This window comes from Miniopterus schreibersii (genome assembly GCF_964146895.1).
Source record: "Miniopterus schreibersii genome assembly, chromosome: 4".
NCBI lineage: Eukaryota > Metazoa > Chordata > Mammalia > Chiroptera > Miniopteridae > Miniopterus > Miniopterus schreibersii.
The window spans coordinates 73,248,238-73,275,961 of NC_138105.1; the positions used below are offsets into that span (position 1 = coordinate 73,248,238).

Genomic DNA, 27,724 nt, shown 5'->3' on the forward strand with positions numbered 1-27,724 from the left:
GCCCAGGATGGCCCAGCTGTCCCTCGGTCAGGTGGACAGGAGGTAACCAAGCCATGACTGGAGACCACTTGGCCCTCGGAAGCCTCGTGAGGTCTAATAGGCCTCTAGCACTTACATTTTCCTAGGATCAGCCAAGCCTGGCTTTCTTTTCAACACAGGGTTTCCTCCTCTCCCTTTGGGCCATGTGTGGGGAACAGTTCTTCATCCCACATCTGCCATAAACATCAGCAGTTATTACTGTGCTGAGATAAGGATACACCCAGATGCCACCTCCTCTTTATCATAGCTGATTTCTTCTTTCCTTGCATAACATTCCTGTAGTCTGGGGTTTGGTGTCGTTGGCAGAAACAAAAGCAACATCGCTCATACCACCGTCACAGGCCAAATCCCCAGGGCTTGCCTCCTGGCAGGACTGAGGCATAGGCCCCCTAAACCCTTGCTCCTATCTCTCTGGCCAGGCTGACTCTGAGGCCACTGACAACCACCAGCTATGAACACCTGCCAACACAGCCCCCTTGCCTGGAAATCAGGGCAAGGGTTTGTGTGATACCAGTTTAGAATTCAGTTGCAGGTCCCTGCCCCCCGCCCATTAGGACAGGCAGCCACAGGAGCCTAGGGTCCCTGATGCTCCGCCTGTGACCACCCTCTTCCTCCACCCCACCATGACCTAGTGTGCAAGATGACCTGCCACAAGAAGTGTATGCACAAGATTCAGACCTACTGCTCCTATCCATGTGGGAGGAAGGTGAGCACACCGCGTCCAGGAGCTTTCCAGAACAGCACTAGGTTCAGGGTCAGGTGCCCCCAACCAGGCACACCTGGCTGTGCCTAAGTTCCTAAGGCAGGGGCCAGGCTTGTGTTGCATCTCAGACCCTGGCCCTGCTTTTCCCTCCTCTGGGTGGTGGAGGGAATCCCCCCGAACTGTGCCCATGAGGAAGGCAGCGGGGTCCTTATTACTGCTCTGAGAGTACCATGGGTGCTCCTCGTAGTGTGCCTCTGCCCAACAGCCATTAGGCTGTTCTATGCAGCCCAGTGTAGTCAGCAGCCTTCAAGGAGGGATAAGGGACAGAGCCCACAGAGGAGGCCTGAGGGGCAACCAGGGAGGACGACTAACCCAGGCTTCACCCCCATCCCCGGCATTGCAGAGCGAGCCAGGTGCCGAGCCAGGCCACTTTGGCGTGTGTGTGGACAGCTTGACCAGTGATAAGGCCTCGGTGCCCATCGTACTAGAGAAGCTTCTGGAACACGTCGAGATGCATGGCCTGTACACGGAGGGCCTATACCGCAAGTCAGGCGCCGCCAACCGCACGCGGGAGCTCCGGCAAGCACTGCAGACAGGTGGGTGATACAGCAGGTGGGGCCTACATACAGGTAGGTATTCAGGGCAAGTGGGCACCATGCAGGGCTCTTGCCTGTGCTATGCTCACCAGCCCTGCCCACCCTTCTCTCAGACCCCTCGACAGTCAAGCTGGAGAACTTCCCCATCCACGCCATCACTGGGGTGCTCAAGCAGTGGCTAAGGGAGCTGCCTGAACCCCTCATGACCTTTGCCCAGTACGGCGACTTCCTCCGAGCCGTGGGTGAGTCCCGTGACAGTGGCAAGGATGGGCAGGTCTTTGATGTCGGGGTCATAGCCATGAGCATGCTGTGGCCAGCCAGGGAGGCAGGACCACCCAGTCACAGCTGAGAAACCAAGGCCTGGGGTGGGATCAGGACCCTTCTGTGGCCCTGCGTTCTTGCACCACATGGCGGGAGGCTCTCCTGTCCCCACAGTGTGTCGAGGTGGGACTCATGGGGAGCTATTACCTTGGCTTTCCTAGAACTGCCAGAGAAGCAGGAGCAGCTGGCTGCCATCTACGCCGTCCTGGAGCACCTGCCGGAAGCCAATCACAACTCCTTGGAGCGGCTCATCTTCCACCTGGTCAAGCAAGTGCCCGCTGCTGCTCTCTGTGGGATGGGGGTCCCTGTCAGGAGCCCTCACCGCCCACTCCTGGGCGGGTGTTCTCTGCTGGTTCTGCACCAGGACTTGGGCCCATGTTGAGGGGTCTGGGAAGATCCCCCGGCCGCCCCCTAACTACTGCTCGCTGCGCAGGGTGGCCCTGCTTGAAGACGTGAACCGCATGTCGCCCAGCGCACTGGCCATCATCTTCGCACCCTGCCTCCTGCGCTGCCCTGACAACTCAGACCCGTTAACCAGCATGAAAGATGTCCTTAAGATCACCACGTGAGTGCCAGTCCAGCCCCACCCCCACACCTGCTCTAGATGGCCCTGCCAGGGACCCCTCTGAGTTCTTTTGAGGCTAAAGAACTATAAAGGAGGGAAAGACCTCAGCCTTCATCGCAGGGTGAGAAGCAGATGTGAAGTCAGATGTGTTCCCCGCCTCTGGTAGCAGTGACAGCTAGCAGCAAACAGAAGCACTGGTCTCCAGGTTTCTTTTCTCCCCTGAGCCATCTTCAAAAGTTCTTCAAAAGAACTTAGAAAGACGTCAGACATCGGTCACTAAGAGGATGTAGTTTAGGTGACTTGAGAAAACAAGAACCTGTCACTGTAGGTGGTTTCACAAGACAAATACACCAAGAAGGCCTGACAGTACAGCCCCTAGGCCATGCTTGTCACAATGAACAGTGACAGGCAGTGAGGAGAGGAGCCTGCCTGGCCTGACAGATTTGCTTTCAGCCTCATCTAGCACAGTCTTTGCTCCTTTCTTTCTTATGTGCTTGTGATGGGAAAATTGAGTTGTGACTTCTTCTCTGTCCAGGCTGAGTCCCTTCCGTACTGAATACCCCAGGTTGAGTCCCTCCTGTACCGACCATTCTAGGCTGGCCCTGACTACGGAGCATATGAGTTCCTGGTTAGAGTGCATGTTCTGGAGCCCTTGGGGCCAGCTGCCTGCAGTCCTTAGGACAGTCACCCAGCTTCCCTGCACTTCATACTTCTCTGTGAAATGAGATAATCCCCACCCTGCAGGGTGACCAGGGAGTCAGTTCACTCCAACCCTCTGTACACACTTTCTCCTTCACATAAGGAGGCTTGTTGAGATGGGAACTCAGGCTCAGAGATGTGGAGTGAGTCGTCTGAAGTCACACAGTCAGCTGGGGTCAAGATGGGAGCTACAGCCATGTCACTGGCCCTTCCTGGTCTCTGGATGGGTCTCTGCCTTGGCCATGGTGCCATCTCCAGCCGGTACCTCCCTGGATACCAAGTCCCCAAGGCAGCCATCCCTAAGGATGCTGAGTCACCTCTCCATGGGCCTTTTCCACAGGTGTGTGGAGATGCTGATCAAGGAGCAGATGAGGAAGTACAAGGTGAAGATGGAGGAAATCAGCCAGCTGGAGGCCGCCGAGAGCATTGCCTTCCGCAGGCTCTCGCTCCTGCGACAGAACACTGTGAGCACACTCTGTGTAGTGGGGTCCTCAGCAAGGGTGTGGTTGAAATATGGCCTGGGTGGGAGTGGCCCTGTGAGCAGGGCTTGGGTATCAGGGTGAGGCTTCACTTCCCTTTTGAACACTCCTGGCCATAGTCAGCCTGGCCAGGGGCCTTTTGCAGCTTGGTCAGGGGCCAATTCCTACCTCAACCCGTGACCGCTGCCCTGTCTCTTTGCCAACTGCCCCCTCAGGGCAGTGGGAGACCTGCACTCACTTGGTGGTATTTCATTCTCTAGCCCTGGTCCTTGCTGACTTGAGCCCCACCCATAGGAGACTGATCCCATAGAAGTGGCCCCAGATTGGGGAGGTGTAAGAGGGCGGGTCCTGGGCTTCCATGGGAGGACTCTGTCCCTGTCCCCACAGTCAGATGTGGCTCAGTGACCATAACACAACTAGTGTCTTTGTCGTGGTCCCACGTGGTCACCCTCTGTTCATCTCTTCCCCCAGCCATGGCCTCTCAAATTGGGGTTTTCGTCTCCCTATGAGGGGGTCCTGGTATGTACTCGATTGGTGGGCTTACCCTGCATGTCTTCCGTGCAGTGCATGCTGGGGTTCCCCTCTGCACCCAGGGTCCTCGTAGGATAGGCCCAGCATGTCCTAACCTCGAAGTGCATGCTGGGGGAGGCCTATTGCCTGTTGACCACCTGTGCTGAGGACAACTAACCAGATGTGCCTGGGCCACTTGGTCCAAGAGTGGCCCTGGAGGAGCCTCACTAAGCCCAGCCATCCACAGCAGAACTAACCTCCCTGGAGCTGCGCATGCCATCCTCTCTCCACCCATAAGAACTGACTCCACCCACCTGGAGGGGCTGGCCAAACCTGCTGCTTCTCTGTTGCAGAACAAGAGCCCCACGGCCCGGGGAAGCAGCAGTGGCGCAGAGGAGCTGGGGGTGCTGCCAGAGGAGGAGGCAGCCAGCCACGATGAAGACCGGGAAAAGGAGATCCTCATCGAACGGATCCAGTCCATCAAGGAAGAGAAGCAAGTGTCCCCCCTTCCCTTTCCCACTCGTCTGCACCATCAGCCCCCGTCCACCAGTCCCTCCGCTATGCATAGGAAACCTGGCTGTTTCAGGGCCAACAGGACAGGCCCAGTCCTGCTGTCCAGTACCTACCTCATGGAGTGCTGCTATCCTAAAACACCACTAGGGCTCTGTTTAAATTCCATGCTTTACCGCAGGAAACCATGGTGGCCCAGTGGGAGAGAAGGGGCCACCAGGGTGATGTTCAAACTTTGTCTTGAAGGTGGCCTTAGCTAGGGTGACTGATCAATTTGTGTCCAGTTGAGATATGAGTGTGAAAGTAGGTGCTACTTAAAAATTGTGCCAGGAGAACGGATGTGACCCAGGGCACCTGGCCACCCTAGTCTTACAGAGCAGGGCACTTCAGGCAAAGGGAACAATACATGCAAAGTCCTAAGGCAGGAGCTCCTCACTTGCTCAGTATTAGGCCAGTTGTCTGGCTTCCCTCAGCAGCCTCACACCTTCTTCCTGTGAGCTTTGCAGGGCCAGGGGCATTTGGGGCCAGGTGTGATTTAGGGGTTATGAGGGCAGGGAGTCCCATCTAGGACCAGGATGCCTGCTCTGTCCCCTACTGTCCTGGCACTTTCCATGGGGTGGTCTTCCATCATGGGAACAGCTTTGGACATGTCACCCCCCCTTATCCCCAGGGAGGATATCACCTACCGGCTGCCAGAGCTGGACCCTCGGGGCTCTGACGAGGAGAACCTGGACTCGGAGACATCAGCCAGCACTGAGAGTCTATTGGAAGAGCGGGCCGGGCGGGGGACCTTGGAAGGTCAGTATTAAGGTAGCGTCTACTTTTTTCCTCCCATGTCCAACCCCCGGCAGGCCCCCGGGCAAGGGTCTGTCTACCAACCCTGAAGCTGCAGTAACCCTGCCATCTGTCTCTCAAAAGGGCCCCCCGCACCTGCTCTCCCCTGCCCCAGTGCACCCGCCCCAAGTCCCTTCCCTGAGGTGGCCGCCCCTCCAAGACGAAGGCCGTCGTCCTTCATGACGGTCAGAGTGAAGACCCCCCGGCGGACCCCCATCATGCCCACGGCCAACATCAAGCTCCCACCTGGCCTGCCCTCCTACCTTCCTGGCCAGGCACCAGGTACCCAGGAGACTGCCACCCCAGTGAGGCGCCGGGAGCCACCTGCCCGCCGCCCGGACCAGGTGCACTCTGTGTATATCACGCCGGGTGCACACCTGCCTGTGCAGGGCACTCAGGAGCCCCTGGACAAGAATGACCAGCCACCTGGGACCAAACGGAGGTACTCAGACCCCCCAACCTACTGCCTGCCCCCCACCTCAGGCCAAGCCAATGGCTGAGGGCCCGCAGTACCAGAGTCTGAACATCTGAAGATGGCCCTGTGCCAGAGCTCCAGAGCTAGCATTCAGCTCTCCAAGAAGGATCTGGAATGAAAAGCTCCACGAAAATGTGAGGTGGGCACCAGCTCCAACTGCGGAGTCCAGCAGGGAGAGGCCAGCCAGAGCTGAGCCCCAATTTCACACAGATACGCCGCCCAGAGCCCCAAATCCTGGCAGGCAGCTTGGCCTCTCCCATCCCCCTTTTGTACGGTTTTACAGTTAACTGTTACTTTGTGCCTGGTTTACATAATTTTAAACTGTAACAGCCTTAACAGAAGACCAAACTGTTTTTTATATGTGTACGTACAAACTTTTATATTAACGCCCTGCCTCGCCTTTATAACCTGGACAGACTTCAGAGCGAAACCCACATGGCCACCTCACCTTAAGGCTCAGGCCCACAGTGAGGACGGCTTGGACCAAGGATTTGGACACGTGGGGCACATGACTGCCCCCAGTCTGTCTGGGTCTCGTCCTCAGGCCTGGCCAGCAGCCACCTGGCCCAAGTGCATTCAAAGGAGCAGTGCAACCTTCCATGGTGATGCAGGCTGTTGGCTCGAGTGAGGACATGAGGTGGGAGGCAGCCTTCACCTGGGGCACCACAGACCTCACATCCAGGGTGACTCGAATGTGGCCATCACTCTGTCCACTGTTCCCTGAATGGAGGAAGCTGCCCTTGGCACTGCCTGCCCCATGTGGCAGAACAGGAACTCAGGACTGCTCACAGGCGAGGAGGGCAAGGCCTGAGTTTGCACATCCCTACAGTGACAGCCTGGGGATCTCCAGAGTGGGGTCCTCTCTCTCAGGCTCCACTCACTCCCTGGACACCTGGACTGATGGCCCCAGGTCTGGGACTAGAAGTGTCCTACAAACCATGTGAAATAAAGAAAAAGTGCCTGAGAGGTGTTTGCATGTGATACCTGCTCTGGGTTGGAGGAGCATGGGGCAGTAGGGTTGTGGCCTTCTGGAAGGACCTGGCTTGATCCTCCAAACAAACACTGGTGTTGGAATTTCACATGTCCATCACCTGAGGAAGTTAGGCCAGCTGGAGGTACATGCATATTAATCCAGAAACCAGAGGGAGCAGGGAGTTCCTGAAGCCTGCTGTCCTGGGAGCTGCCTCTTGTCACCCTGTTTCAGCACCCAGCCTGCCCCAGCCAGGGGCATCTACCCTGAGGGTGGGGGGCAATTGTTGGTGGGCCTAACAGATCCAGGAGCAACCTCCCCACACGCAAGCTCACAAGCTGCAAACATAAGGGCAGTTGTGGGAACTGTCTGGCAGATGGGAGACAGTCCAGACTACACATGTGGGAGAGTTTGAGGGGCTTATCCAAAGTCACATGCTGTGATGGAGCATGTCTGGGAGTCAAAATCTACTGAGTCTGCCTCTAGAGTCTCCCTTTATCCATCCTAGGTTTGGTTTCATCCATGGTATCCTGTGAGGACACCAGGCCCACTGGTGTGATTAGAACACAGGTGACCTGAGGGCTGGGAGGATACGAAGGTTGCATTCCAGGGTCATCTATGTGAAACCTCCATCTTCACCCCGTCTGCTCCTGGAGGGCTTGCAAGAGGAGCCTTGGCTCCGTGGGGGGCCTGGGTCCTTTCCATGGGGGATCTGAGCCTTAAGGGTGACCCAGCCCCATCTCTTGCTCCAAGGATTAACCTGTGTTCCGCTTGAAGTGGACGCTGTCTCACTGCCCATTTCCCAAGAAAGGGCCAGAGGGTTGAGTCAGAGTCAGGGACCTAGAAGCACATAGCGCATAAGTTTGGACAGACCGGATGGCCTCTCCTTGAAACAAATTACTCCCGCCCAAAATATGGGACAACAAACGAGAGGGACACGCCCACCCGGAAGGAGGTCAAGTGAAGGCACTTCCGCCCTCCCTTAAGATGGCGCCGGCGGAAGGGGCGGGGTACCGCTGGTCGGTCATGTCCCCGTCGAGGCTGGAGCTGAACCTGGTGCGGCTGCTGTGCCGCTGCGAGGCGATGGCAGCAGAGAAGCGAGACCCGGATGAGTGGCGTCTAGAAAAGGTCGGGGACCCTGCATTGCTGCTGATAGCTCGACTCCCGTAGGGCGGTGCTGGGGACTAGCAGACAAACAGCCGGTTCCCACCAACCGCTCTGGCCACGCCCCTTCGGTGGGGTCCGCCACGTCCACCGGCTACCTCGCCCTCGTACCTGGGGCACAGCTGGCTCCGCTTCGTTGGCTTTGGCCCTCTCCCGGTTTTTTTGGCTCTGCTCCCTTCGAGCAAGATGGGGAGGAATGGGGGTGCCCGGCTGACACCCACCTTTTCTCCCCAGTACGTGGGAGCCCTCGAGGACATGCTGCAGGCCCTGAAAGCCCAAGCGAGGTAAGTGCAGAAGGGCTTCCTATGGAGGTGGGGGGAGTAGAGGCCAGGTTCTGGTGGGGTCCTCTAGGCTCCAGTCCCTGCTGGGACCCTTCTCTGAACTGGAAACAGCGGGCAGGTTTTCTTTTTCTACCTCTTGCCATCCAGCAAACCGGCCTGTGAGGTGATCAATGAATATTCCCGCAAGGTTGACTTTCTGAAGGGGATGCTGCAGGCGGAGAAGCTGGTGAGCACAGGAACCTCTCTTCCTCACATTTCTCAGCCCTCATTAGGCTCTCCTGAGTCCCCAGGATCCGCTCCTGTTGTGACATCTCCCTCTTTTGTAGACCTCCTCCTCAGAGAAGGCACTAGCCAACCAGTTCCTGGCCCCTGGCCGTGTGCCAACCACAGCCAGGGAGCGGGTGCCCGCCACCAAGACGGTACATCTGCAGTCGCGGGCACGGTACACCAGCGAGATGCGGAGTGAGCTGCTAGGCATGGTAGGACTCCCTCTCAGGTCCTTGGGAACCCTTCCATCAGGGACTGGAGTTCAGTGCCTGAGCGTGGCCAGAACAACAAATACTATCAGATACAGGGACCCTAGGGGCTCTGTCCCAGGCCATAAAACAAGGGTTCGCAACAGAGGGGCATTCTGGCCAGGCTTTTGATAGAGGAATAGGCATTTGTTTGGTACAAGGCAGAAGTGACCTGCTTAAGCCACACAGTTGGCCCAGTGCAAGATTTGGCCCCTGGTTTGCCACTTGCCACATGCCATATATACACAAGATTTTTTTCATCTGTAAAATAGGATGACAGGTACCTTTCTGAGCACTTTACATAGATTAGCTAAATCATTCAAAATACAAGTTGTTGTCATTACTAGATAATAGATGAGGAAAGGATCAGAGGTTGTGGGACTTGTCGGGAGCCCTGACTAAGAGTACAGAAGTTCCAAGAGCAGAAAGGACAGGTTTGGGGGATGACAAGGTGGATGACTTCCTGCCTGTCCCTTTTTTCCACAGGACTCTGCTGGAGGTGAGTTCCCCTGAGCAGAACAGGACTCAAGTTCCAGCTGCCTGGGATATGACATATTATCCTTGCTGTTCCCCATCCCTTGTGCTTCATCTGGCTCCCACAGGGTCCGCCACAGCCCAGGGAGTGACCCCGAGGGCATCACCAAGTCATGTCTGGAGGGGGCAGCTAGGAAAGAGGAAGTGGTCCCCAGAAGAAACTGGAGGGAGGGACCTGGGGCTGGGAAAGCCCCCATTGGAGTAAGGAAAACATCCCAGACAAGAGGGCATTTGAGCTAGAGCTTTGAGGCGTGATCAGGAGCCGGCTGGGCAGCAGACAAGTTGGGAAAGAGCCTATGGGTAGCAGACCTATCCCAGGTAATGGTCAAGAAGCTAGAACACAGAGAACCAATTCTCTCCTCTCTGCTTGGCCTGTTCGTCTTCCAGAGCCCAAGCTGGACGTGAGAAAGAGAACGTGAGTGTCCTCAGCCCTTGGGCAGCACTAGGGGGGAGGAGGGCTGGACAAATCTTGGACCACTGAGGAGCCACCATGAGTGTCTAAATCACCCATCAGACAGCACTTCTGGGAATGCTTTACCCAGAAGCCAAAGCAAAGAAGGGGAAACTGAGCCCCAAGTAGGGTGGTGGCTGCAGCCATAACCTCTGGGCTCCCTGGGAACATGTTTGTCTCTTCCCCTCCCTCACCCTGTCTTATGTCTACCTGTCCTCATGTGTGAGGTCAGTGGTGTGGCAAGTCCCAGGCCAGGGGATGAGAAGCAGTCAGCAGCTGAGCTAGACCTTGTCCTGCAACAACACCAGAACCTCCAGGAGAAGCTGGCAGAAGAAATGCTAGGCCTGGCCCGGAGCCTTAAGACCAACACACTGGCCGCCCAGAGCGTCATCAAGAAGGACAACCAGGTATGAGGACTATGGGAACTCTGCAGCTTCTGCCATGGGGCATCAGAGGTTTCCCAGTAGAGGGGCATTGCAGCTGGGACTTGGCCTGATAAATAGGAATTTAGTAATAGACAAAAATGGCATTCCCAGCAGAGGAAACAGCGTCAGCAAAGGCCAAGAGGTGCTGACTTGCCCCAGGAAGTTAGGAGAGTCCACACTCAACCCCAGTCCTCTTTATACTCTCCCCACCCCACCCATAGACCCTGTCACACTCACTCAAGATGGCCGACCAGAACCTGGAGAAGCTGAAGACTGAATCAGAACGGCTGGAGCAGCACACACAGAAATCTGTCAACTGGCTGCTTTGGGCAATGCTTATTATTGTCTGCTTCATTTTCATCAGCATGATCCTCTTCATCCGCATCATGCCCAAACTCAAATAAAGACCCTGCCTGCGCACCCCATCTGTCTGCTATCTGCCCTCCACCCCTGTCCAGAGGTACCCTTTGGGGTGGACAAGATGGAAAGGCCCTTGGAGGCCCCCAAGAGCCACAAAGACTACATGAGCAGTGGGGGAAGATCAGGCTTGGGACAGGGGTAGTGACTCAGCAATCCCCCTCCCATTTCCCCCTAGACAAGGTGGGGCCCCTAGAAGCCCCAGGAGCCCTCAGTTTGGTAGAGTCGGAGCCAAATACAGTGCCTTCAGCCCTGTGGAGTCAGGATGAGGCCTGGAGGGTGGGGAAGAAATGGAGCCATGCCTGGAGGGGAGCGGGCATCAGGGCTGGACCATTCCTTGTGATTGAAGGTGATCATTTAGGGACAGTGCTCAGCACAGCCTAAGCTTCCAGGACATTGCAGGTGCTTCACACAGTCATTCAGCAAACAGGAGGGTTGGTGGAGACCTTCCCCTGTCCAGGCTATAGCCTGATCATTTCAGACAAGAACAGGAGGGCACTGGAGTTGGGACCCTGGAAGGGATCATGAGTGAGTTCAGGGTAACTGGGTCCTGGCCTCTGCCCACCCCCAGTTCAGACTTTTGAGGGCAAAGCCTGTGAGGATGGTGACCAGGGCAGCTCAGTAAAGGAGGGTGGACAGGTGACAGGTGTACAGTGTCTGTTTCAGACCCTTGGGAGCATGAGCAGGCACTGGGATACACATGGAGGTGCCCACATGGAACTCCATGGACACGGATGCAAAACGACCAGGTAGAGCTTTATAGAAGCTCTAGTGGCAGCTTTTTAAAAACAGGCCATAAAAAGGAGGCGCATACCTGAGACCCAGGAATAGTTCAGCATTAGGGAACCTGTCAATAGCCACATGACTGCATCAGAAAACAAAACCACGGAGTAAACAGGTGAAATGGTACTTCATTCTGTTGCTGAACAATATACAAAAGAGTATACAAAATAAGGAAGGGATGGACTTTTTCCTCATTTAACAAAAACCTCAAGCCAAAGGCAGCAGTGAATTTAATGGGCAAATACTGAAAGTTCTGCCATCAAAGTGAGGAGGTGGGGATTCCCACAGCCCACCCACCTCCCCCAGCGATTTACAATTGTGCCCAACTCTAGTGCCCTCCAGTTCTTGTCTGAAATGATCAGACTATAGCCTGGGCAGGGCAGGGAAGTGTTGGATCAATGCCACTAGACAAGAAAATACATGAGACTGAAAAATGAGAGAAGAAACAAAATATTTACAGATGATATGACTATATGAAAGACAAAAGCTATTTTATTTAATTTATTGGGATGACAATGGTTAATAAAATTATATAGGTTTCAGGGGTACAATTCTATAATACATCATCTGTATAGTGTATTGTGTGTTTACCACCCCAAGTCAATTCTCCATCCATCACCATTTATTTTTTAATATGTTTTTATTGATTTTGAGAGAGAGAAACATTGATGAGAAGCATCATCTATCAGCTGCCTCCTGCACGACCCCTATTGGGGATCAAGCCCACAACCTGGGCATGTACCCTGACTAGGAATCGAACCTGGGACCTTTTAGTGCATGGGAAGACACTCAACCAACTGAGCCACAATGGCTCCTTCCATCACCATTTTAAAAAGCTATTTTAATAAGAGAATTAAACTAGCAAGGGACTTAATGAGTATTTAGCTTCCTAAGGTGGATGGAGGTGGAAGAGGGGATAGAGGGGATAAATGGTGATGGGGAAAAGAATAAAATAAATGAAAAAATAAATTTGTTTCCTATGTGCAAAAAATATATTGAAAGATTCCCATTTATAACAGCATCAAAGTAGATACACTACCTGGTTTAACTTCCTCAATATAGGAAGAGCAGCTAAAAAAGACAAAAACGACTTGGAGGAAATAAGAAATACAAATGGTTTCTAAATTTTTTCACTCACCAGGTTAAGTGAGATTTAAAACTGAAAATACATTTGCAGAAAACCGTGATAACATCTGAGTTGCAAAGGTTTGTGGAAAACCAGTGTTTTTCACTGCTGGTCCTATCAACAGCACAACCTCTCTGAAAAACAACTTTACAGTATCTTTCCAAATTAAAATACATAGGTCTCTTTGCCGGGGCAATTCCACTTCCCCTCACATGCGGCCACAGGAATTTGCACGTGAATATTTTTTGCAGTATTATCTGTAGTGAGGAAAATATATTTGTCATTGACACAGGATCTCTCCAGAAGAAGACATAATTAACTGATGCTTCTAGAGACGGGCGGATGAGAAATTCACTTCTGCCCTATGCATCTTTTCTATTATTTGAACTTTCTAAATATACCTCTAGTTAGAGAAATATTTTTTAAAATATAATTTCTAAGTGCAAGTTCGCCAAAACCACCGGTTTTCAGACAAGTAATCTGAGGCTCGGAGAGGGTGACTCACCGATCCCAAACACGCAGCTGGTCGGGATTCCATTGGACTAAAACCTGAGTTTTCAGGACGTGAGTCCACTTCCTGCATCGCCAGGCCCCGCCCCCTCGCCGCCAGCCCGCCCCTCCCGTCAGCCCCGCCCCGGCTTTGCGGAGCGACCCCACCTGCAGTTAAGGCACAATTCGTACTCAGACTGCGCTGGGAGTGGACCCAAGCACGGAGCCCCGGACGCTGGGACAGGTGATCCCGGACGGGAGCGGTCCGTGCGGCGCGCAACCCGGGCGGGGGGCTCATGGGGTCCTCTCAGGGGCGGTAGCAGTGGGCTCCGTGCGCCTCAGCGGGGAGCTTGTGGCTGCGCTGTGATTAACCTGAGTGAGGCCCCGGAGACTCTGCGTCTTCTCGGTCATTTGCATAGCGCCTTTCCGGGTTATGCAGCCGAGCTCTGAGGACCAATCGCGTGCGTCTATGCAAATACAGCGGGGTTGGGGAACCTGCCAGTGGCCGGAGAGCTGGCTGTCACCAGGTTCGCTTCTCGGCGCGGCCTCGCGCGGTGCCCTCCTTCAGGCGCGTCCTTCCGTGTTCACAGGCCGCCCGCAGACCACCCGCGCCACGCGCGGGCCACGACGGCCCGCGCAGGACCCGCCCGTCGGCCCCGGGACGCCCGAGTGGCCCCTTCCCGAGGTCGATGCCCACCCGGGGGCCCCGCCACACCCACGGCTCCCGGGGGGGCCTTCAGCTCCGCCCGCCTGGCCCGGGGCCCCCGGTGAGTCTGAACTGGAGGAGGGTCCCCAGGCGGAGCCTAGGCAGAGGATTCATTACCCCCAGTTTAGAGGATCCCGGCTTCCCGATAGCCTCGTTAACTCGAAACCAGCGTCCCCGTTCTCTGTGCTAACCGCAGCCGGAAGCTCACAGGGCAAGGCCCAAGAAGATTGTATTTGAGGATGAACTGCCCTCCCGGGCCCTCCAGGGCACCAAGAAGCCTGTTGGATACATCCTTGGGGGGCATATGCCTAGGTCCCACCCAGTGCCGGACTATGAGCTGTGAGTGTCCCCTATGTGGTTGCTGATGCCTGGGGACAGGGAAGGGGCTTTGACCAGTGAATAAGACTTGACCAATTAGTAAGAGAAAAGGGCATTTTGAGCAGTGAGCCCAGCATGAGCAAAGAAAAACAAACTACACCGATTGGGGGAAAGGCAGGGGGGTTCTTTACACTCACACTCTGTCCTGCTTTCAACCCCCACCCCCAACCCCCAGCAGTAAGTACCCAGCAGTGAGTAGTAAGAGGGAACGGAGTTGCTACGCTGCTGTGTTCCAGGACCAGTATGCAGAGTTCTTGGAGCTCCAGCAGGAGTTGGACTCTGCACAGGCTAAACTCCAGCAGCTGGAGGCTCTGCTGACCTCACTGCCCCCGGCCCGAAGCCAGGTCAGCAACCAGGTGGAAACCCCTGTCCCACAGCCCTTCCAGGTGGCCAGACACTGTCCTTTAGCACACCCATTGGGTCTAGATCTCCAAACCCTCTTCCTCCAGGCTGGGCAGTCACCACAGCACATGAGCCAACATCAGTCCTAAAGTGCTTCCTAAATGAGTCACTGTGTCTGAGCCTCAGTTTCCCCATCTCTTCTTGGGTCCAGTGCTCCCTGAGTCTCCCTCCTCCTTCTCCCCTTGCAGAAGGAGGCTCAAGTAGCTGCCCGTGTCTGGAGGGAATTTGAGAAGAAGCAGACGGTGAGTCATGGCCTCCTGAATCCCACAGACTGACCTTTGCATCCCTGACACTCCCATAAGTACCCAGTTTCACAGAAAGGAAACCAAGGCTCAGAGAGGAAAAACAAAGGGTCAAGCAGCTTGAGGGCCATAGACAAGACTACCACAAGGACTTCCCTGGCTCTCATCCTGCCCAGGACCCCAGCTTTCTGGACAAGCAGGCTCGCTGCCGCTACCTGAAGGACAAACTAAGGCACCTCAAGGCGCAGATCCAGAAATTCGACAACCGAGGAGACAGCGAGGGCTCTGTGTACTTCTGAGCATCCTGACAGACAGACAGAGGAACACATTGGGATGGGGGGGGGGGGGTCCCACCTTGCCCTTGTTTCTCTTTCTACCTCCTAGCCCTTAGCTCTTACTCTAATTGTAAATGCCTCAGCTTTGGGGGCTTAGCTCTGATGATCCCTACTCCAGGAATTCTTCCCAGGATCTTCAGGACCCCCAACCCTGACCCCATGGGGGCCCTAGATCTCAACTCATCCTCTGGAAGCAGGTCCTGCTTTCCAATCCCAGTGGAATAAACATTTCTTAAATATATACTATGCATAGCTGCTTAATACTCCGTTGTCACAAAAGTTGTCCTATTTTCCAGAGGGGAAAAAAAACAAGGTTCCAAGATATGGCTTTGTCCGGGGTTTCTGGGTATGGTATAAACCCTTATCTGTCCAGGAGGGTCCCTCTCCTCCAAGATCCTCAAGTGGCCCTTTCAGTGGGAAGGTGAAGGGCCAGGTGATAGGGTTGCCCTGGGGGCTAGGAGTTTTCACAGGTTCAGCAATAGAGTCTTTCTTGTGTAGCCTCCTAGAGAATTCATGTGATATGATACTGGGGACCGCCTGAAGGAGGCAGACGCAGACTGGATCCTACAGGAGACCCTGATGCCAACCAAATAAATGTGTGTGCAATTTTCTGGGCACTGCAAGCTGAACAGTGATTGACACTGGGCACTGTGTGAGCATAGTTCACATGCCTGGCCCTGGGCGAGGGTCCCTGTGGAACCATGTGTGGCAGCTCAGCAGCTGCCCTCTTTGAGTCTTGGCCTTCCAGGAAAACTACAAGGGACAGGGACAATAAAGGAAGCGGACTTCAGGCAAGGAAGGCAGTACTAGCCACTGGGTCACAGAAAGGCCTCAGTCCCTGAATCTATCCTCATGGAGCCCCTGTCCTCAGGGAAGACAGCCCTGGGCCCAATGTGAGAGAGCAATGATGGAGGGCCTGACAGCAATCTTAACCACCAGGGAGGCTCAAGATGACTTCTTGCAGGAAGGGCCAGCCATACGGATAGAGTTTTGTAGAAGTTCAGCTGTCAGGAGTGGACAGACATCCAAGTCTCTAGCCTGGGGACTGGAAACAAAACAAGTGTATTGGTCTTGCTCAGTCTTCAGATGTCCTGTGAATCTGAGAAATGGGACATTGGTATCCGTTCTAACTGAAGTGGACATACATTCACTTACCCACAAGACATCTCAGAAGATGCTGACCCAGGGCAAGAACCAGTCCAGCCTCCAGTGGGGTCCCAGTAGCCTCTCCATCCCACTCCCACTTCAGTCCCCTTCTGGGGGCAGGGCATACTCACAAGACTCTCATCAATTCCTAGGCCTCTACAATGGACATGGGGGAGGCTGGGGTGCTAATGAGGAGCTTTTGGGAGGGCTGGGACTGCCTTAAAGGCTAAGCACTGGCCCAGCCTACAGGGTGAGACCCAAGTTCTTCCCTGTCTTCAAAGGGACATCTTTGATGGAGGGCTTCCCTCTGTCTGATAAGACCTCAGTCAGGGCCAAGGTGCCACCCCCACCACCATCCAGGCCCTTTCTACCTGCCCCCTAGAGCCACAGTCCTGGCAGTAACTCCCATAGGTGCCTTTGACATCATAGAGCTGGGCTGCAAACTAGAAGCCAGGATGACAAGGTCCCTGGTGATCTGCATCATTCCACATCAACTCAAGTCCACATTTCAAAGTCTGTCCTTAAAGGTTCCCACCTTCCAAACGCCAGTCTCCAAAACAAGTTTTTTAGTTACATGTGGACTCAAACTGGCTCAGGCACAAAATGGGGAAGTCTGGGCTCATGGAATGGATACAACCAAGGGTTCCCAGGATGGCTTTATCTAGGGGCTCCTAAGGCATTCTGGGAAGTTGATCCTCTTTTGGCTCTACTTTGATTGTATCCTCCTAGTTCCAAATCCCACCATCCAATCTCACTGGCCAGCTCTAGGCCACATGCTCTCCCCAAACCAATCATGGTGGCCAGGGAAATGGAGGGCCTGTCTGGGCTATCAAGTGACAGAACTAGCCCCAGATGTTTTCCCTGCGGACACCGGGGCCAGATGCCACGATTAAGAGCTGACCAAACAATGAGGTGTTTGGTCCAGGCCATGTATGAATCTGTGAGGCTCACTCTCTGAAGTCAGAGCCTGAATTTGAACCTGAGCCATCTGCTAGGCTTAACTTCTACAGATTCAGCCCCCCACCCCACCCCAGTCTGTTTCCCCACAACTCTGTCCAATACAAACAGCAAGTAGGGCTGTTGTCACACTGAGGGTTTTCTAGGTGGCAGAAGTGGGTCCCCATGGTAGGCTGCCCTCCCCTCAAGATGATGGAGCCCTGGCCGGTGTGGGTCAGTGGTTAGAGCATTGGCCCACACACCGAAGAACCACAGGTTCGATTCCTGTTCAAAGGCATGTACCGGGGCTGCAGATTCGATCACCAGCCCTAGTCGGGGCGTGTGCGGGAGACAACCAATCGGTGTCTCTCTCACATCCATGTTTCTCTGCCTCTTTCCCCCCTTCCTTTCCTTCCACTCTTTCTAAAAATCAACAGGGGAAAAAATAACGGAGACTGCAGGTAGGAAACACCTTTATTATTGGCCTTGATTCATTTACCATGTAGTGTCCAACGTGGATCATGTGTACAGAGAAGCTACCTGGTGCACGTGACTCCTGCCTGGCTGCAGCTGCCCCTCCAGTCTAGACACCAGGCCTCTGTCCATCACAGCAGGAAGCCAACTCCACCATCCCATGAGTTCATGCCTGAGGCACTGAGGGACAAGACTGTCCAAGGATTGGAACCTCAGTCCCTCCCCCCATCTTGGCCAGTAGGTTCTAGGGAGGACGAGGCCAGAGCCTGGACAATCAGTCACTTTTTGGTTTCATGATCATTTAAAAAACAGAAAAGACAAACATTTCACAGTCTTTAAAAAATAGGAGTCTGAGGAGAGAGGCTGGGGTCCTCTGTCTGTGGATCGCCCCTGAGGCTCGAGCAGCCACATCCCTTGAGGTCTGCAGACCCAGCCATGGTGCCCTGGGTCCTGTCCAGTCACTGGCCTGAGCCGTAGGGCCAGTTGAAGGTACTTCCGGACAGCAGCATGTCTCGGATCAGCGTCTCGATGGGGGTCTTGCCCACTAGGCGCATGAAGAACAGCTGGGAGATGAGGGAAGCAGGGACGGCACGCAGGGCGGGGAGCCGCAGCAGCAGGCGCCCAAAGCGTTGCGGCTGGGATGGGTACTGGGCCCGCACATACTCAGTGAGGGCCACCTGTGCCTTCTCCTGCAGGCTCTCCACATGTGCGGGGTCTGAGAGGCCACAGGCATCTGGAAGGACAAGGTCAGATGGGGTAGGATGTGGCAAGAGGACACACAGCCCCAGGGGTGATTGGGGACACCATTGGGGCTATGGATATAGAGGGAGTGGGGCAATCAGGAGGTGGGAGATAGGGACCTGGGGCAAGAGTGGGGGTGTCTAAGAAAGTGTCACTTCCCAAAAGATAATGGAGGTGACCTCATCTGAGGACAATAACACAAGAGCGCATGCAATGATACCTCAAGGGTAGATGGGGCCCTAACTGAGGCCTTGTCAGGGAGGCAACTTCTAATCAAGTTCAAGGGAAACAGTGGACTGGGGAGGGGGCTTGGGGAGGAAGGCAAGGTCCAGAGGGACCTGGGGCTTAAGTGAATGTGACAGTGTCTAGATGGGGCCCCCTGAAGGTGGGGGGCAGAGGAGTCTTCTTGGGAAAGAAGGAAGGCAAAGCTGTATTTTTCACATGAAAGCCACCTCTCAGAATGGCCTGGGTCTGGTTCCTGCATCACTGGCCCCAAGAAGACACCTAGTAGGGTCTGGAACCTTCCAGGTTACAGTGCCAGCTATGCCACCAGTCCCTAGAATTAGGTAGGGCTTTGGCAGCTGGATAGTTAGTTACAACTGGAAGGGAAGATATTAGGACAGCCTCACCCCTCCTCAATGGGAAGGACCTCAAAGCCACACCCCTTCTCAATCCAGTGCAGCCCTGGAGGCTGCCCCAGGGGCAGGTTGGGGGCTCTGTGTCAGAGGTCTGGGGTCACAGAAATTAGGGGAGGACCCAGAACCAGGTGTCAGGGCACCCCTGCCTGGCAGCCCTTCATAAGTGCTAAGTAAGAAGAGCACCCTGATCTGGGGAACTAGCAGCAGAGGACTTGGGGGCCTGCGGATCAGGGAGTAGTAGGGGGCAGAAGGGGCCAGACCAGGTATCAGGGACCTCCCCTCCTGTGACCCCGCCTCTCTGCTGGCAGGGCTTATTGACCACAAAGAGCACTTTGAAGAGAGGGTGGAGAGTGGGGTGGGGGTGTCTCAGGGAGACCAAAAATCAGGCAGAGAGGCTGTTAGAAACTGAGTCACCAGTCTAGACCCAGCCTGGGGTCTAGGGACCAGAATCCGAGTTCATAGGGAGACCTGGGATCTGGGATGGGGGCATCAGGGCATCACACCTCCTATATCAGCTCCTCCACTGCCCCCATTAGCACTCACAGCAGGTGCAGGGCCACAGGTCTGGCAGGCAGGGGGTCAGAGAGTGAAGGGTTATGGGGTCATCCCCCATCCCCACAGAGTCCCCCAGTCCCCCTTCTGGAGTGCATCTTACCAGGTGTGAACAGCGCAATGGCCTTGAGGCAGCCGTATTCTGCGGAGTCAACCTGCAGGCGGCCCAGCTTGTCCACCTGCTCCTGGAAGGCGCGCACCTGATCCATGAAGGCCACAGCGCGCTCAGCGGCCATGGGTGCGGCGTGCAGACCAGCTGCGGCCAGCAGCGGCGCTGTGTGCAGGGGCAGCGCCGCCTGCGCAGCGTTCAGCACGAACAGCTCGCTCCAGCTCAGACGCAGCAGCGCCACCTGGTCGGCTACCGGCAGGTCAGGGAAGAAGGGCGCGTGGCGTGCCCACTCCACTGTGCTGAACAGCAGCCGTGCTGCCAGCTCACACACATTGTCGATTCCCAGCACTGCGCCCGACGAACCGCCGCCCCCGCCAAAGCGCCCAGCCGCTGCGGGGTAGGGCTCGGCACGCAGCAACTGCGCGATCAGCTCCGACACAGGCTGCCCCGGGAAGAGGTCCCCGCCCGCCACCGCTGCAGCCAACACCGAGCCCGGGGGGCTGCCCGAGGAGGCGGCCACAGCACCAGGCAGCGAGTGCGGGATGCGGCCACGCTGGACCGCTGGGAGGGGGGAGAGAGAGGGGCAGGAGGGAGGAGAGAGGGGGGACAGGAGATGGGGGAGACAGGAGAGGAGAGAAGGGATGAGGGGTAAGGAGATGGGGGAGGAATGATGAAAATGGGTAAGGGGGAGGATGAAGGAACATGGGAGGGTAGAGAGGGAGAAGAGAGGTGGCAGGGAGAGGGAGGAGGAGGGAAGGAATAGGGAAAGTGGATATCCAGAGAATCGTGGTAAGCAGGTAGGGAGAAATAAAGGGGGAAAGACAAAGTCATCGGAGGGTCACTCAGCGGCTCCCCTCTAAGGCCCACCGCACCTAGCCTTTCCCTGAAACCCCCAACCCCACCCCATGGGCACACAGCTGGCTGGGAGGCCAAGGGCCAGGGTTCTGAAGGCCCCTCCCTGCTCTGCCTTGTGCCTCCAGCCTGAGCCCTTGTCCAGCCCCCAACCCCACCCAACTTCCTACAGAGAAGGACCATGATTGGGGGGGGACCTTCCTGGGTGGGAATGGGACCAATGGGTGGGGACAAATTTCAAGCATAGGTAGCCCTCTCCCACTGGACTGTGTGAGCTCCATTCAGCAGCCAGGGATGCTTGACCTGTCAATCATGCCCCTATCTATCAATCAAGGAAGTCCCAGAGCTGAAAGTAAGGCCAGGGAGACAGTATTTTCCCAGGACTTGGGACCTTGGCTAGCTTGTCCATAAGCAAGTAATCTCACCTATGGAGATCAGGTCATTTCTCTAGCTCCGAGCCCTGCCCCCCAGGTCATGGCCCCCAAGAGGATCTGTCTTTCTGGGTCACTGCAGTGGCCCCAGTGCTGAAAATGGAATCCTGGACAGTAGTGGGTGCACAATAAACATTAGCTACCATTAGTAGTCTTGACCATGAGGAGGTGGAGTACGCACTGCTGGCCTCAGCCACTGTCCCCAGTGACCAGGTAGGTGGAAAGAGGGGCAGGCTAGGCTGGGTGCCAGGCAGAGACTGAGCTTTACTGAGTTGGCAGGCCCTGTCTTGCCACCTCCATAAACTTCTGGTCAACTTGCAATGGAGCAGATGGAGAGGGGGATATGGACAGAGCCGGGGGCAGAAGCAGGGGCTTGGTTAAGCCGTGCTCTCGGATGTTGGGGGACGTTCTCCTAACCCCTTTGCTCACTTGGTTCTAAACCCCACCCCTACTATTCCTCCATCCCTTGGCCATGTTCCAGGGCCTTTGTACTTGCTGTTCCCACTTCCTGAGCATCCTTTCCCCAGTCTTCCTCTTCATTCAGCCCAGAATGTGTGGGTTCAAGCCCAAATCATAACTCTACTGCTCTCATATCCTCGCAAATGGCCTCACCTCTCTGCTCTGTGCTCAGTTTCCTCATCTGTAAAATTTAGGAGATAATAATAAAGATGATGATACCCATCACTGAATTACATAAGAATCTATCTAACTTGCTTAGAACAGCACTTGGTACATAGTAAGGGCTCAATGGATAGCAATTCAAGCCAAGAAACATTTATTGAGCACCTTTTGTGTTCTAGGACCTGGTCTATAGACACTGGGGATATGGCAGAAAACAAGAGAGAAGTCCATCGTCAGAGAGTGGACATTCTGGTAAGGGAGCAAGTAAAATGCAGAGCAAGGTAAATGGTGCAAAATCAAGGAGGATGAAGGGTAGTCAGGAAGGCTTCTCTAGGAAGTGTTGTTTAAGCAAACCTTAAAGGAAGTGAGGGAGGAAGCCATGCAAGTGTCTGGGGGAAGAGCGTGCCAGGCAGAAGGAAGAACCCATGCAAAGGCCCTGAGGTAGGACTGTGCTTGGGGCATGACCTGCAATTATGATGGTATCCACTCCTGAGACAGGAGATCTGAAGCCAATTTGAAGTACAGAGGGATTTTAGGTCAAATGGACAAGAAGAGGCAAATCTAGGTGGGGGAAGGAGGCAGAAGAGTCACCTCAAACTTAACAGGACCAAAGGGAATAACCAGATGGTTTAAGAAACAGAGTCTGAGCAGCTGTTCCTAGCTCCTTCTGGAGGCCCAACAGAGAAGAAATGAACTTTAGACCAGGAAAGATTCCATTTAAATGCAAAGAACTGCTGGCCTGGCCTGTGAGAGTCCAGGCAGAGACATGACGCCTAGCATGGGGGCCAGATTCTGCTCTAGAGTTCCCAGACTTCTGGTGGAAGTCTCTACATTCCACTTCAATTCTAAGGGTGGAGTTCTAGGGCCAGTTGCCAGCACATATCCACCCAAGTCCCCAGGGCAGAGACAAGAGGCTGGGCCTCCCTCTGGCTCCCAGGGCCAGGGGTCAGGCAGAAGGACAGGCTGCCCTTTGACTTAATCGGGCAAGTTCCTGCCTTGGGCAAACATAAAGCAGGGGTGGAGTGGGGAGGGAGAGAAAGTCAAATAGAAAAATATGTCCTTGTTCAGAAAGCAGTGGCCAGGCTAAGGGTGGGGGCAGGGGGTCACTGAGGTGTCAGGGCCAGGGCCCACCTGGAAGTACTGCCTCTGAGGCCAGGGGGGCCAGAGAACAGTCCTAACATGGGCCCAAGTCAGGGCATCCCTTGCAGCCTCAGCTCCAGCACAGCCACTGGGCAGCCACGGATAATTGGATTCCTCCAGCCCTGGGCCAGACTGAGGCCCATGGGATCTCAGATCGGTGGTAATGAGGTTAGCAGGCACTAGACCCCGAGAGAGAGAGTGAAGGGCGGGCCATTTGTCTACCCTCTGTCTGCTCCACCCCAGCAGAGACTCACCCTCCTTCCTCATGCCCACCCGGAAGCACTTCTTGAGGCGGCAGTATTGGCACTGGTTCCGGTGATGCTGGTCTATCTGACAGTCACGATTGGACCTGTGGGGATGCAGAGGTCACCATGTGGGTCACGGTCACTGTGACACCCACGTCCTGCTCCCCAAGCCACCCTATGAGCCAACTGTGAAGGCTGCACCTGGGAAACACTGGTAACCCACCCACCCCAGGCTGGGCAGGTGGCCCAAAGGGGCACAGAGGCTAAGCCTGCAGGTCTACAAAGAAGAAAGGACAATTGGGGGTGGGTGCTGACGGATGAATAAGAGTCTGTCACAAAGTAGATCAGCACATGGGGGAGGGTATGTTGGAACTGGATTTTGAAGGATGAATAGTTCCTGAGGTGAATGGAAAGGCAATTATAAGGAGAGAGTGCAAGGAGAGCAAAAAGTTGGAAATGTGAAAATATGGAGGCCTAAACATTTCATTTTATGTAGTCACTGTGAGGCTAAGGGGTGGGGTCTTTGTCCCAGGGCAATGGACAGCAGAGAAGATACACAGTCAGGGAGCTGGGCTTTATGAGTTGACTAAGAGAGTAGAGGCCAGGCCAGACCAGGGCAGTCCTCTATGGGATCACAGCACTGTGGGGTGCCAGCATTACTGTCCTACACAAGGCTGCCACCAATGAATGAATGACTGAATGAATAAATGAACGAACAAACTCCTGTCCCCACTTTAAGACCCCATACCCATGTCTCTTCCTCTGCAAAGACCTTCCAACTCCTAACTGAGCCCAAGAAGCTTCCTTCTAGTGGCCCTCAGGGATTGTTGTTGCCTCTCCCAGGTATGGGACAGGTAGCCCAGCCCTGAGAGGCAGTGAGCTGAGCTCCCTGTCTAGAGTCAACCACAAGTAGAAGGATTCAGGAGCTGCTTCTTCATATGTCCCCAGCACCTCTTCCCCTTGGCCCCTGCCCCTCCATAACTCTCTCCACCCTGGGCTCAGGGCTCTCTGGGGCCCAGACCTGGGGCAGACACCCCTGAGCTAACAGCTGAGCACCAAGTTGTTCACCCAGAGAAAATCACAGAGTAAAACACTTAATAAAGTTAAAAATCACCTCTCAGCTGGATACACAGCCCTGACCCTCTAGCAGCAACTTCTCTACGAAGCCTCAGTTTCCTCATTTGGAAATGGGAGGCCAGATGCCAGCTCCATATGAAATGCACTGGGGAAGGGAAGGGTCAGGCCCCAAGCCCCAGGCCCCAGCAGGGAGTGCCAATGACAGCTTTAGAAGAGCTGAGGCTCTGGGGGGCCTCTGAGTGCCTGGATCCTGCAAGTGGCAGCCTCTGAGCCCAGGCTTCTGCCCCTAAACAGCCCCAGCCCCCAGGAGGAGGCGGAGGGAGCTCAGGCAGAACCAGAACAAAGCCCAGCAGGCAGGCAGTGGGAGGGTCCTGGCAGCAAGCTGGGGGCAGCAGCCTGGAAACAGCCAGGCCTGGGGTGGCTGGGTGGGCAGGCAGGGGCCCACATCAGGGCCCCCTCACCTGAGGGGAGGCCCAGAACCTTCTGCCTCAACTTCCCCAGCTTTGAAGTCAAGACAGCTTTCCTGTTTCTCCAGATGGGGAAACAGAAAGTTCCATTATCCTACCTAAAAAGCACATGCTTGGCCCAACCCCAGGGCCCAACTAAGCTTCCTCCCTGGACTTATGGCTTCTAGTTCAATTTGATCAGAGCCCTCCCTTGCTCACACACCCTCCATGGCTCCCTGTGGCAACCTCAGTCTAGCATTTCAGGCTCACTCAATTCTAACTTCTCCCATGCCTGAGTGGTCTCATCTTACAACAATGCTCCCCCAACCTGCCATTGGACATCTGCCTGGACCAAACCCCTCACTTTAAGGCCATCTCCTGCTGCCCTCCTCCAGGCAGTCTTCTCTCCTGAAACCCCAGAACTATCCCTCCCTTTGGCCCGGCCCAGCCCAGACCCCAAAGGCTCTGTGCATCTGCATCTCACTGTGTCTCCACCAGACTATAAGAGGGCTGGGCTTGGAGCAAGAGTCTCTCCGGGGGGCTGGCATCACACCACCCAGGATGGGCCCTGAGGAAACTTTGCTGAGGAGCAGTGATGTCACCTGGTGACAGCCCTGAGCTTCGGAAGAACCTGTCAGCCCCTAACAATGTCTCCTCTCCCCCACTTTGGTGCTCCTGCCCTCAGGGAGCCTCTGGGACCCCAAAATTGCCTGAGCCCCTCCTTTACCCTCCCCAAAGACCCGGCCAGAAAGCAGGCAGTTATTCCAGCAGCAAGAATGAGGCCAGTCTGGTGGCCCAGTTAGCACTGGAGGAGGGAGGAAATCAGCTCTCTCCCTCTCTCTCTCTCTCTCTCTCTCTCTCTCTCTCTCACACACACACACACACACACACACACACACACGCACGCACGCACGCACGCACGCACAGCCACCCCAGACAAGCCCTGACCTCAGACCTGGGGCCAAACTCCAGGTGCCCAGGGATCTGCCCAGTAGCTTCTCCAGCAAGCCTTCCCTGGGGAGGGCCCTGACCCCAACTTAGCCACCTCTCTCTTCCCCACCCCACAGTTCCCCTTGCTAAGCCCCAATTGGGGCAGGTTCTCTCCTTGGGTGACCCAGAACAGACACCAGGACCTCTCTTAGACTCAGTTTTACGCATATGGAAAATGGGGATCCCCATAATGGCTCTGCAGAGCCCAGGCATGTTCGTGTGGGACTCAGAGTAGGGGCCTGTCAATGGAGCAAAAAAAATGCTCACCCAAGAGTGGTGGGAAGGGGGACCTGGGCTGGACACCCAACCCCAGCTCTAACCAAAGAAGCTAGCAAAGCCCGCCCTCTTAATGGGGACTCCAACCTAGCACAATCCAGGCCCTCTCGGAAACATTCACCCCACCCTAAGTGGAGCCACCTAAGTTTCAGGGATTTTCCAGGAGTCCCAGGTCTCATCCTACTCCTGGCTGCTGGGGTGGAGCAGCAGAGGTATGGGTCAAATCCACCTGCCCTCCCCACCCTCCAGCAGCGTTTCCAGTGACCCACTGCCCAGGGTGAGCCCAGGGTGGGTGCCCACGGATAGGCTGGTCCGGCTCCCCCCAACAATAGGGTCCTCCATGGGAAGGAGGCCACCCTGTGCCCCCTGGCCTCACTTTTGCCAACATCTCCCTTGGCCAGGGCGACTTTGGAAGTGATATTTGACCCCAAGGGCGCGCCGTATCGATCCCTGAGGCCGCAGACAATGGCCCCTGGACGCTGCGAGCTGCACAGTCCAAGTTCCACCTTCAATTCCCGCGGGGTCCCCGCACAATGACGTTCCCAACGGGTGTCCTGGGGTTAAGGTCCCACCTTTGACAGCACCCCAAAACCTCTTCGAGGGGAGATGCCCCCTCCTGGAGAAAAGCCAGGGAGAGAGCAGTGAGGAACTGGGGCGGAAGACTCAAGGGACCACCTGATGGGAGGAACAGCATCTATACAGCGCCGACTGTATACACATTCCCAGGAATGGAAGGGAGAGGGGGGCAGGGGGCTGTGCCCCTACCTCAGAGGGAGAGTGGAGGCCCAGGAAGGTCAGCACCAGGCCCAAGGTGACCGAGCAGGTCAGGGCCCAGGCCAGGCTGGGCCCGGTGCAAGCGGCGGGGCTCGGATGTGGGGCTCACCGGCAGGTGTAGCTGAGGTTGCGGCGGATGCTCCGCTTGAAGAAGCTCTTGCAGCCTTCGCAGGTGAAGACGCCGTAGTGCTTGCCGCTCGACTTGTCCCCGCACACCACGCAGTCCACCTGCAGCCCCGGCCGCTCCTCGTCGCCCAGCTCCGCGTCGCTGGCGGCGCCGGGGGGTGAGGCCGAGTCTTCCTCGGCCGCGCGCGGGTAGCCGCCCGCCTTGTCCACACCGTTCGTATCGCCGCCGCCGCCGCCGGGGCCGCCCCAGCCGCCGGTCACCATGGCCATAGCCCCAAGGCAGCGGGGCCGGGGCGCCCCCTCCGCGCTCCTCCCGCCGGGCACCCGTCGGCCCGGGGGACTCTACGCGGTGCGCATACAGCCCCGGCGCACGGGGGGCACCCGCAGCACCCCCCAAAAAAGTTTTGCAGCAACTTCCTGCGGCCGGTCCGCCCGCCCGGGCGGAACTGGTCGGGCCGGTTCCAGGCCAACTTTCCCACGCGTGCGCGGGGCCGGGCCCGGGGCCGGGGGGGCCGCACTAGAGGCGCCGGCCAGGGGCCCCGGGGACTCGCGCCCCGCCGCCCTGAGGCCCCGGCGGGGGCGCGCGGGCCATGGCCCGGCCCGGGCTGCGCAGGGGTCGCCCTCTGGCCTGGCCGCCTCTCGGCCGGGTGCTGCGGCCAACTTAGCGGGCCGCCATCCGGGCGCGGGAGGCCGGGGGGAAAGTTTGGCCGCAAGTTGCGCTACCGCCCGTGGCGAGGGGGAGGGGCGGCGGGCACGCTTGGGGCTGGTCGCCGCGCCCCCTGGGTCGCCGGGGCCCCCCCGGCGGCCGCTCCGGGCCTGCAGGGCCGAGGGCCGGCGCTTCCCGAGCTGCCGCCCCCGCTGTGGCCGCGCACGCCAGGCCTGGGCCTGAGCTTGGGCCCGAGCCTCTCTCTCGCCGCCACCGCCGACCCCGTGCGCCGGCCTCGCGCTGCGGCCGGTTTGACACACAACGTTCCATTCGCGGGGCGGGCGGGGGGCGGGGGCGGGGGCAGGGGCGCGCGCCGCGGGCTGGGGGCGGGCACTCGTTGCCCTGGCGACAGCCGCCCTTATAAGGGCATGGGTGGCCGTGCGCGGCGCCCGGCGCCGGCGGGAGGGGCAAGGGCGGAGCGCCTAGCTGCTGGGCCTGACCCTCCCCCTCCTCACCCTCGCCCCTGTACACCCCCGCTCCAGCCTTAACCCCTGC

The 27,724-nt window shown here is 56.3% G+C and overlaps 4 protein-coding genes across 19 annotated transcripts in view; 3 read left to right on the top strand and 1 right to left on the bottom strand.

The window, feature by feature from the left end:
- The window catches only part of MYO9B (myosin IXB), a 78,298-nt gene extending 71,597 nt beyond the window's left edge, over positions 1 to 6,701 (top strand). For 5 of the 13 annotated variants that reach the window (XM_081137040.1, XM_081137032.1, XM_081137038.1 and 2 more), the window contains 10 exons: positions 672 to 745; positions 1,146 to 1,338; positions 1,452 to 1,580; positions 1,821 to 1,926; positions 2,093 to 2,224; positions 3,264 to 3,387; positions 3,874 to 3,921; positions 4,266 to 4,409; positions 5,097 to 5,220; positions 5,341 to 6,701. In XM_081137040.1, coding sequence (XP_080993166.1) covers positions 672 to 745; positions 1,146 to 1,338; positions 1,452 to 1,580; positions 1,821 to 1,926; positions 2,093 to 2,224; positions 3,264 to 3,387; positions 3,874 to 3,921; positions 4,266 to 4,409; positions 5,097 to 5,220; positions 5,341 to 5,756 — 1,490 coding nt within the window. In that variant the 3' untranslated portion in view covers positions 5,757 to 6,701. Of the gene's footprint in view, positions 1 to 671; positions 746 to 1,145; positions 1,339 to 1,451; positions 1,581 to 1,820; positions 1,927 to 2,092; positions 2,225 to 3,263; positions 3,388 to 3,873; positions 3,922 to 4,265; positions 4,410 to 5,092; positions 5,233 to 5,340 lie in introns of all 13 variants that reach the window. The other 8 variants (XM_081137035.1, XM_081137033.1, XM_081137043.1 and 5 more) reach the window with 7 other exon arrangements.
- Positions 6,702 to 7,683: 982 nt separating this feature from the next.
- Positions 7,684 to 10,491, top strand: USE1 (unconventional SNARE in the ER 1). Of its 3 annotated transcripts, XM_081135763.1 has the most exons (8): positions 7,687 to 7,829; positions 8,100 to 8,149; positions 8,294 to 8,372; positions 8,473 to 8,625; positions 9,148 to 9,160; positions 9,583 to 9,610; positions 9,879 to 10,053; positions 10,293 to 10,491. In XM_081135763.1, exons 1-8 carry the CDS (start codon positions 7,689 to 7,691, stop codon positions 10,473 to 10,475), a joined length of 822 nt encoding a protein of 273 aa, XP_080991889.1. In that variant the 5' UTR covers positions 7,687 to 7,688; the 3' UTR covers positions 10,476 to 10,491. The 3 variants fall into 3 exon arrangements, with proteins under 3 accessions (XP_080991890.1, XP_080991889.1, XP_080991891.1); XM_081135764.1 differs by lacking the exons at positions 9,148 to 9,160; positions 9,583 to 9,610 and having other exon boundaries at positions 7,684 to 7,829; positions 9,874 to 10,053; XM_081135765.1 differs by lacking the exons at positions 9,148 to 9,160; positions 9,583 to 9,610 and having other exon boundaries at positions 8,473 to 8,678; positions 9,897 to 10,053.
- A 2,548-nt stretch (positions 10,492 to 13,039) lies between these two features.
- On the top strand, positions 13,040 to 15,190 carry OCEL1 (occludin/ELL domain containing 1). Of its 2 annotated transcripts, none has more exons than XM_081135409.1 (6): positions 13,040 to 13,130; positions 13,477 to 13,653; positions 13,789 to 13,931; positions 14,146 to 14,314; positions 14,561 to 14,614; positions 14,791 to 15,190. In XM_081135409.1, the coding sequence occupies exons 2-6, from the start codon at positions 13,576 to 13,578 to the stop codon at positions 14,911 to 14,913; spliced, it is 567 nt and encodes a 188-aa protein (XP_080991535.1). In that variant the 5' UTR covers positions 13,040 to 13,130; positions 13,477 to 13,575; the 3' UTR covers positions 14,914 to 15,190. The 2 variants fall into 2 exon arrangements, with proteins under 2 accessions (XP_080991535.1, XP_080991536.1); XM_081135410.1 differs by having other exon boundaries at positions 14,149 to 14,314.
- Positions 15,191 to 17,487: 2,297 nt separating this feature from the next.
- On the bottom strand, positions 17,488 to 27,503 carry NR2F6 (nuclear receptor subfamily 2 group F member 6). Its single transcript, XM_081134675.1, has 4 exons — positions 26,507 to 27,503; positions 22,844 to 22,938; positions 19,540 to 20,106; positions 17,488 to 18,238 (listed from the first exon to the last, which is right to left on the bottom strand). Exons 1-4 carry the CDS (start codon positions 26,791 to 26,793, stop codon positions 17,964 to 17,966), a joined length of 1,224 nt encoding a protein of 407 aa, XP_080990801.1. The 5' UTR covers positions 26,794 to 27,503; the 3' UTR covers positions 17,488 to 17,963.
- Positions 27,504 to 27,724: the final 221 nt, after the last annotated feature.

Coding starts and splice junctions, on each gene's coding strand:
- USE1 (XM_081135763.1), top strand. CDS start 7,689: ATGGCGCCGGCGGAAGGGGCGGGGTACCGCTGGTCGGTCATGTCCCCG. Junction 8,373..8,472: donor TGCTGCAGGCGGAGAAGCTG/GTGAGCACAGGA, acceptor CCTCTTTTGTAG/ACCTCCTCCTCAGAGAAGGC. Junction 9,611..9,878: donor CTGGACGTGAGAAAGAGAAC/GTGAGTGTCCTC, acceptor GTGTGAGGTCAG/TGGTGTGGCAAGTCCCAGGC.
- OCEL1 (XM_081135409.1), top strand. CDS start 13,576: ATGCCCACCCGGGGGCCCCGCCACACCCACGGCTCCCGGGGGGGCCTT. Junction 14,315..14,560: donor TGCCCCCGGCCCGAAGCCAG/GTCAGCAACCAG, acceptor CTCCCCTTGCAG/AAGGAGGCTCAAGTAGCTGC. Junction 14,615..14,790: donor AATTTGAGAAGAAGCAGACG/GTGAGTCATGGC, acceptor CATCCTGCCCAG/GACCCCAGCTTTCTGGACAA.
- NR2F6 (XM_081134675.1), bottom strand. CDS start 26,793: ATGGCCATGGTGACCGGCGGCTGGGGCGGCCCCGGCGGCGGCGGCGGC. Junction 22,939..26,506: donor AACCTCAGCTACACCTGCCG/GTGAGCCCCACA, acceptor GCATCCCCACAG/GTCCAATCGTGACTGTCAGA. Junction 20,107..22,843: donor GGTGGGCATGAGGAAGGAGG/GTGAGTCTCTGC, acceptor CCCCCCTCCCAG/CGGTCCAGCGTGGCCGCATC.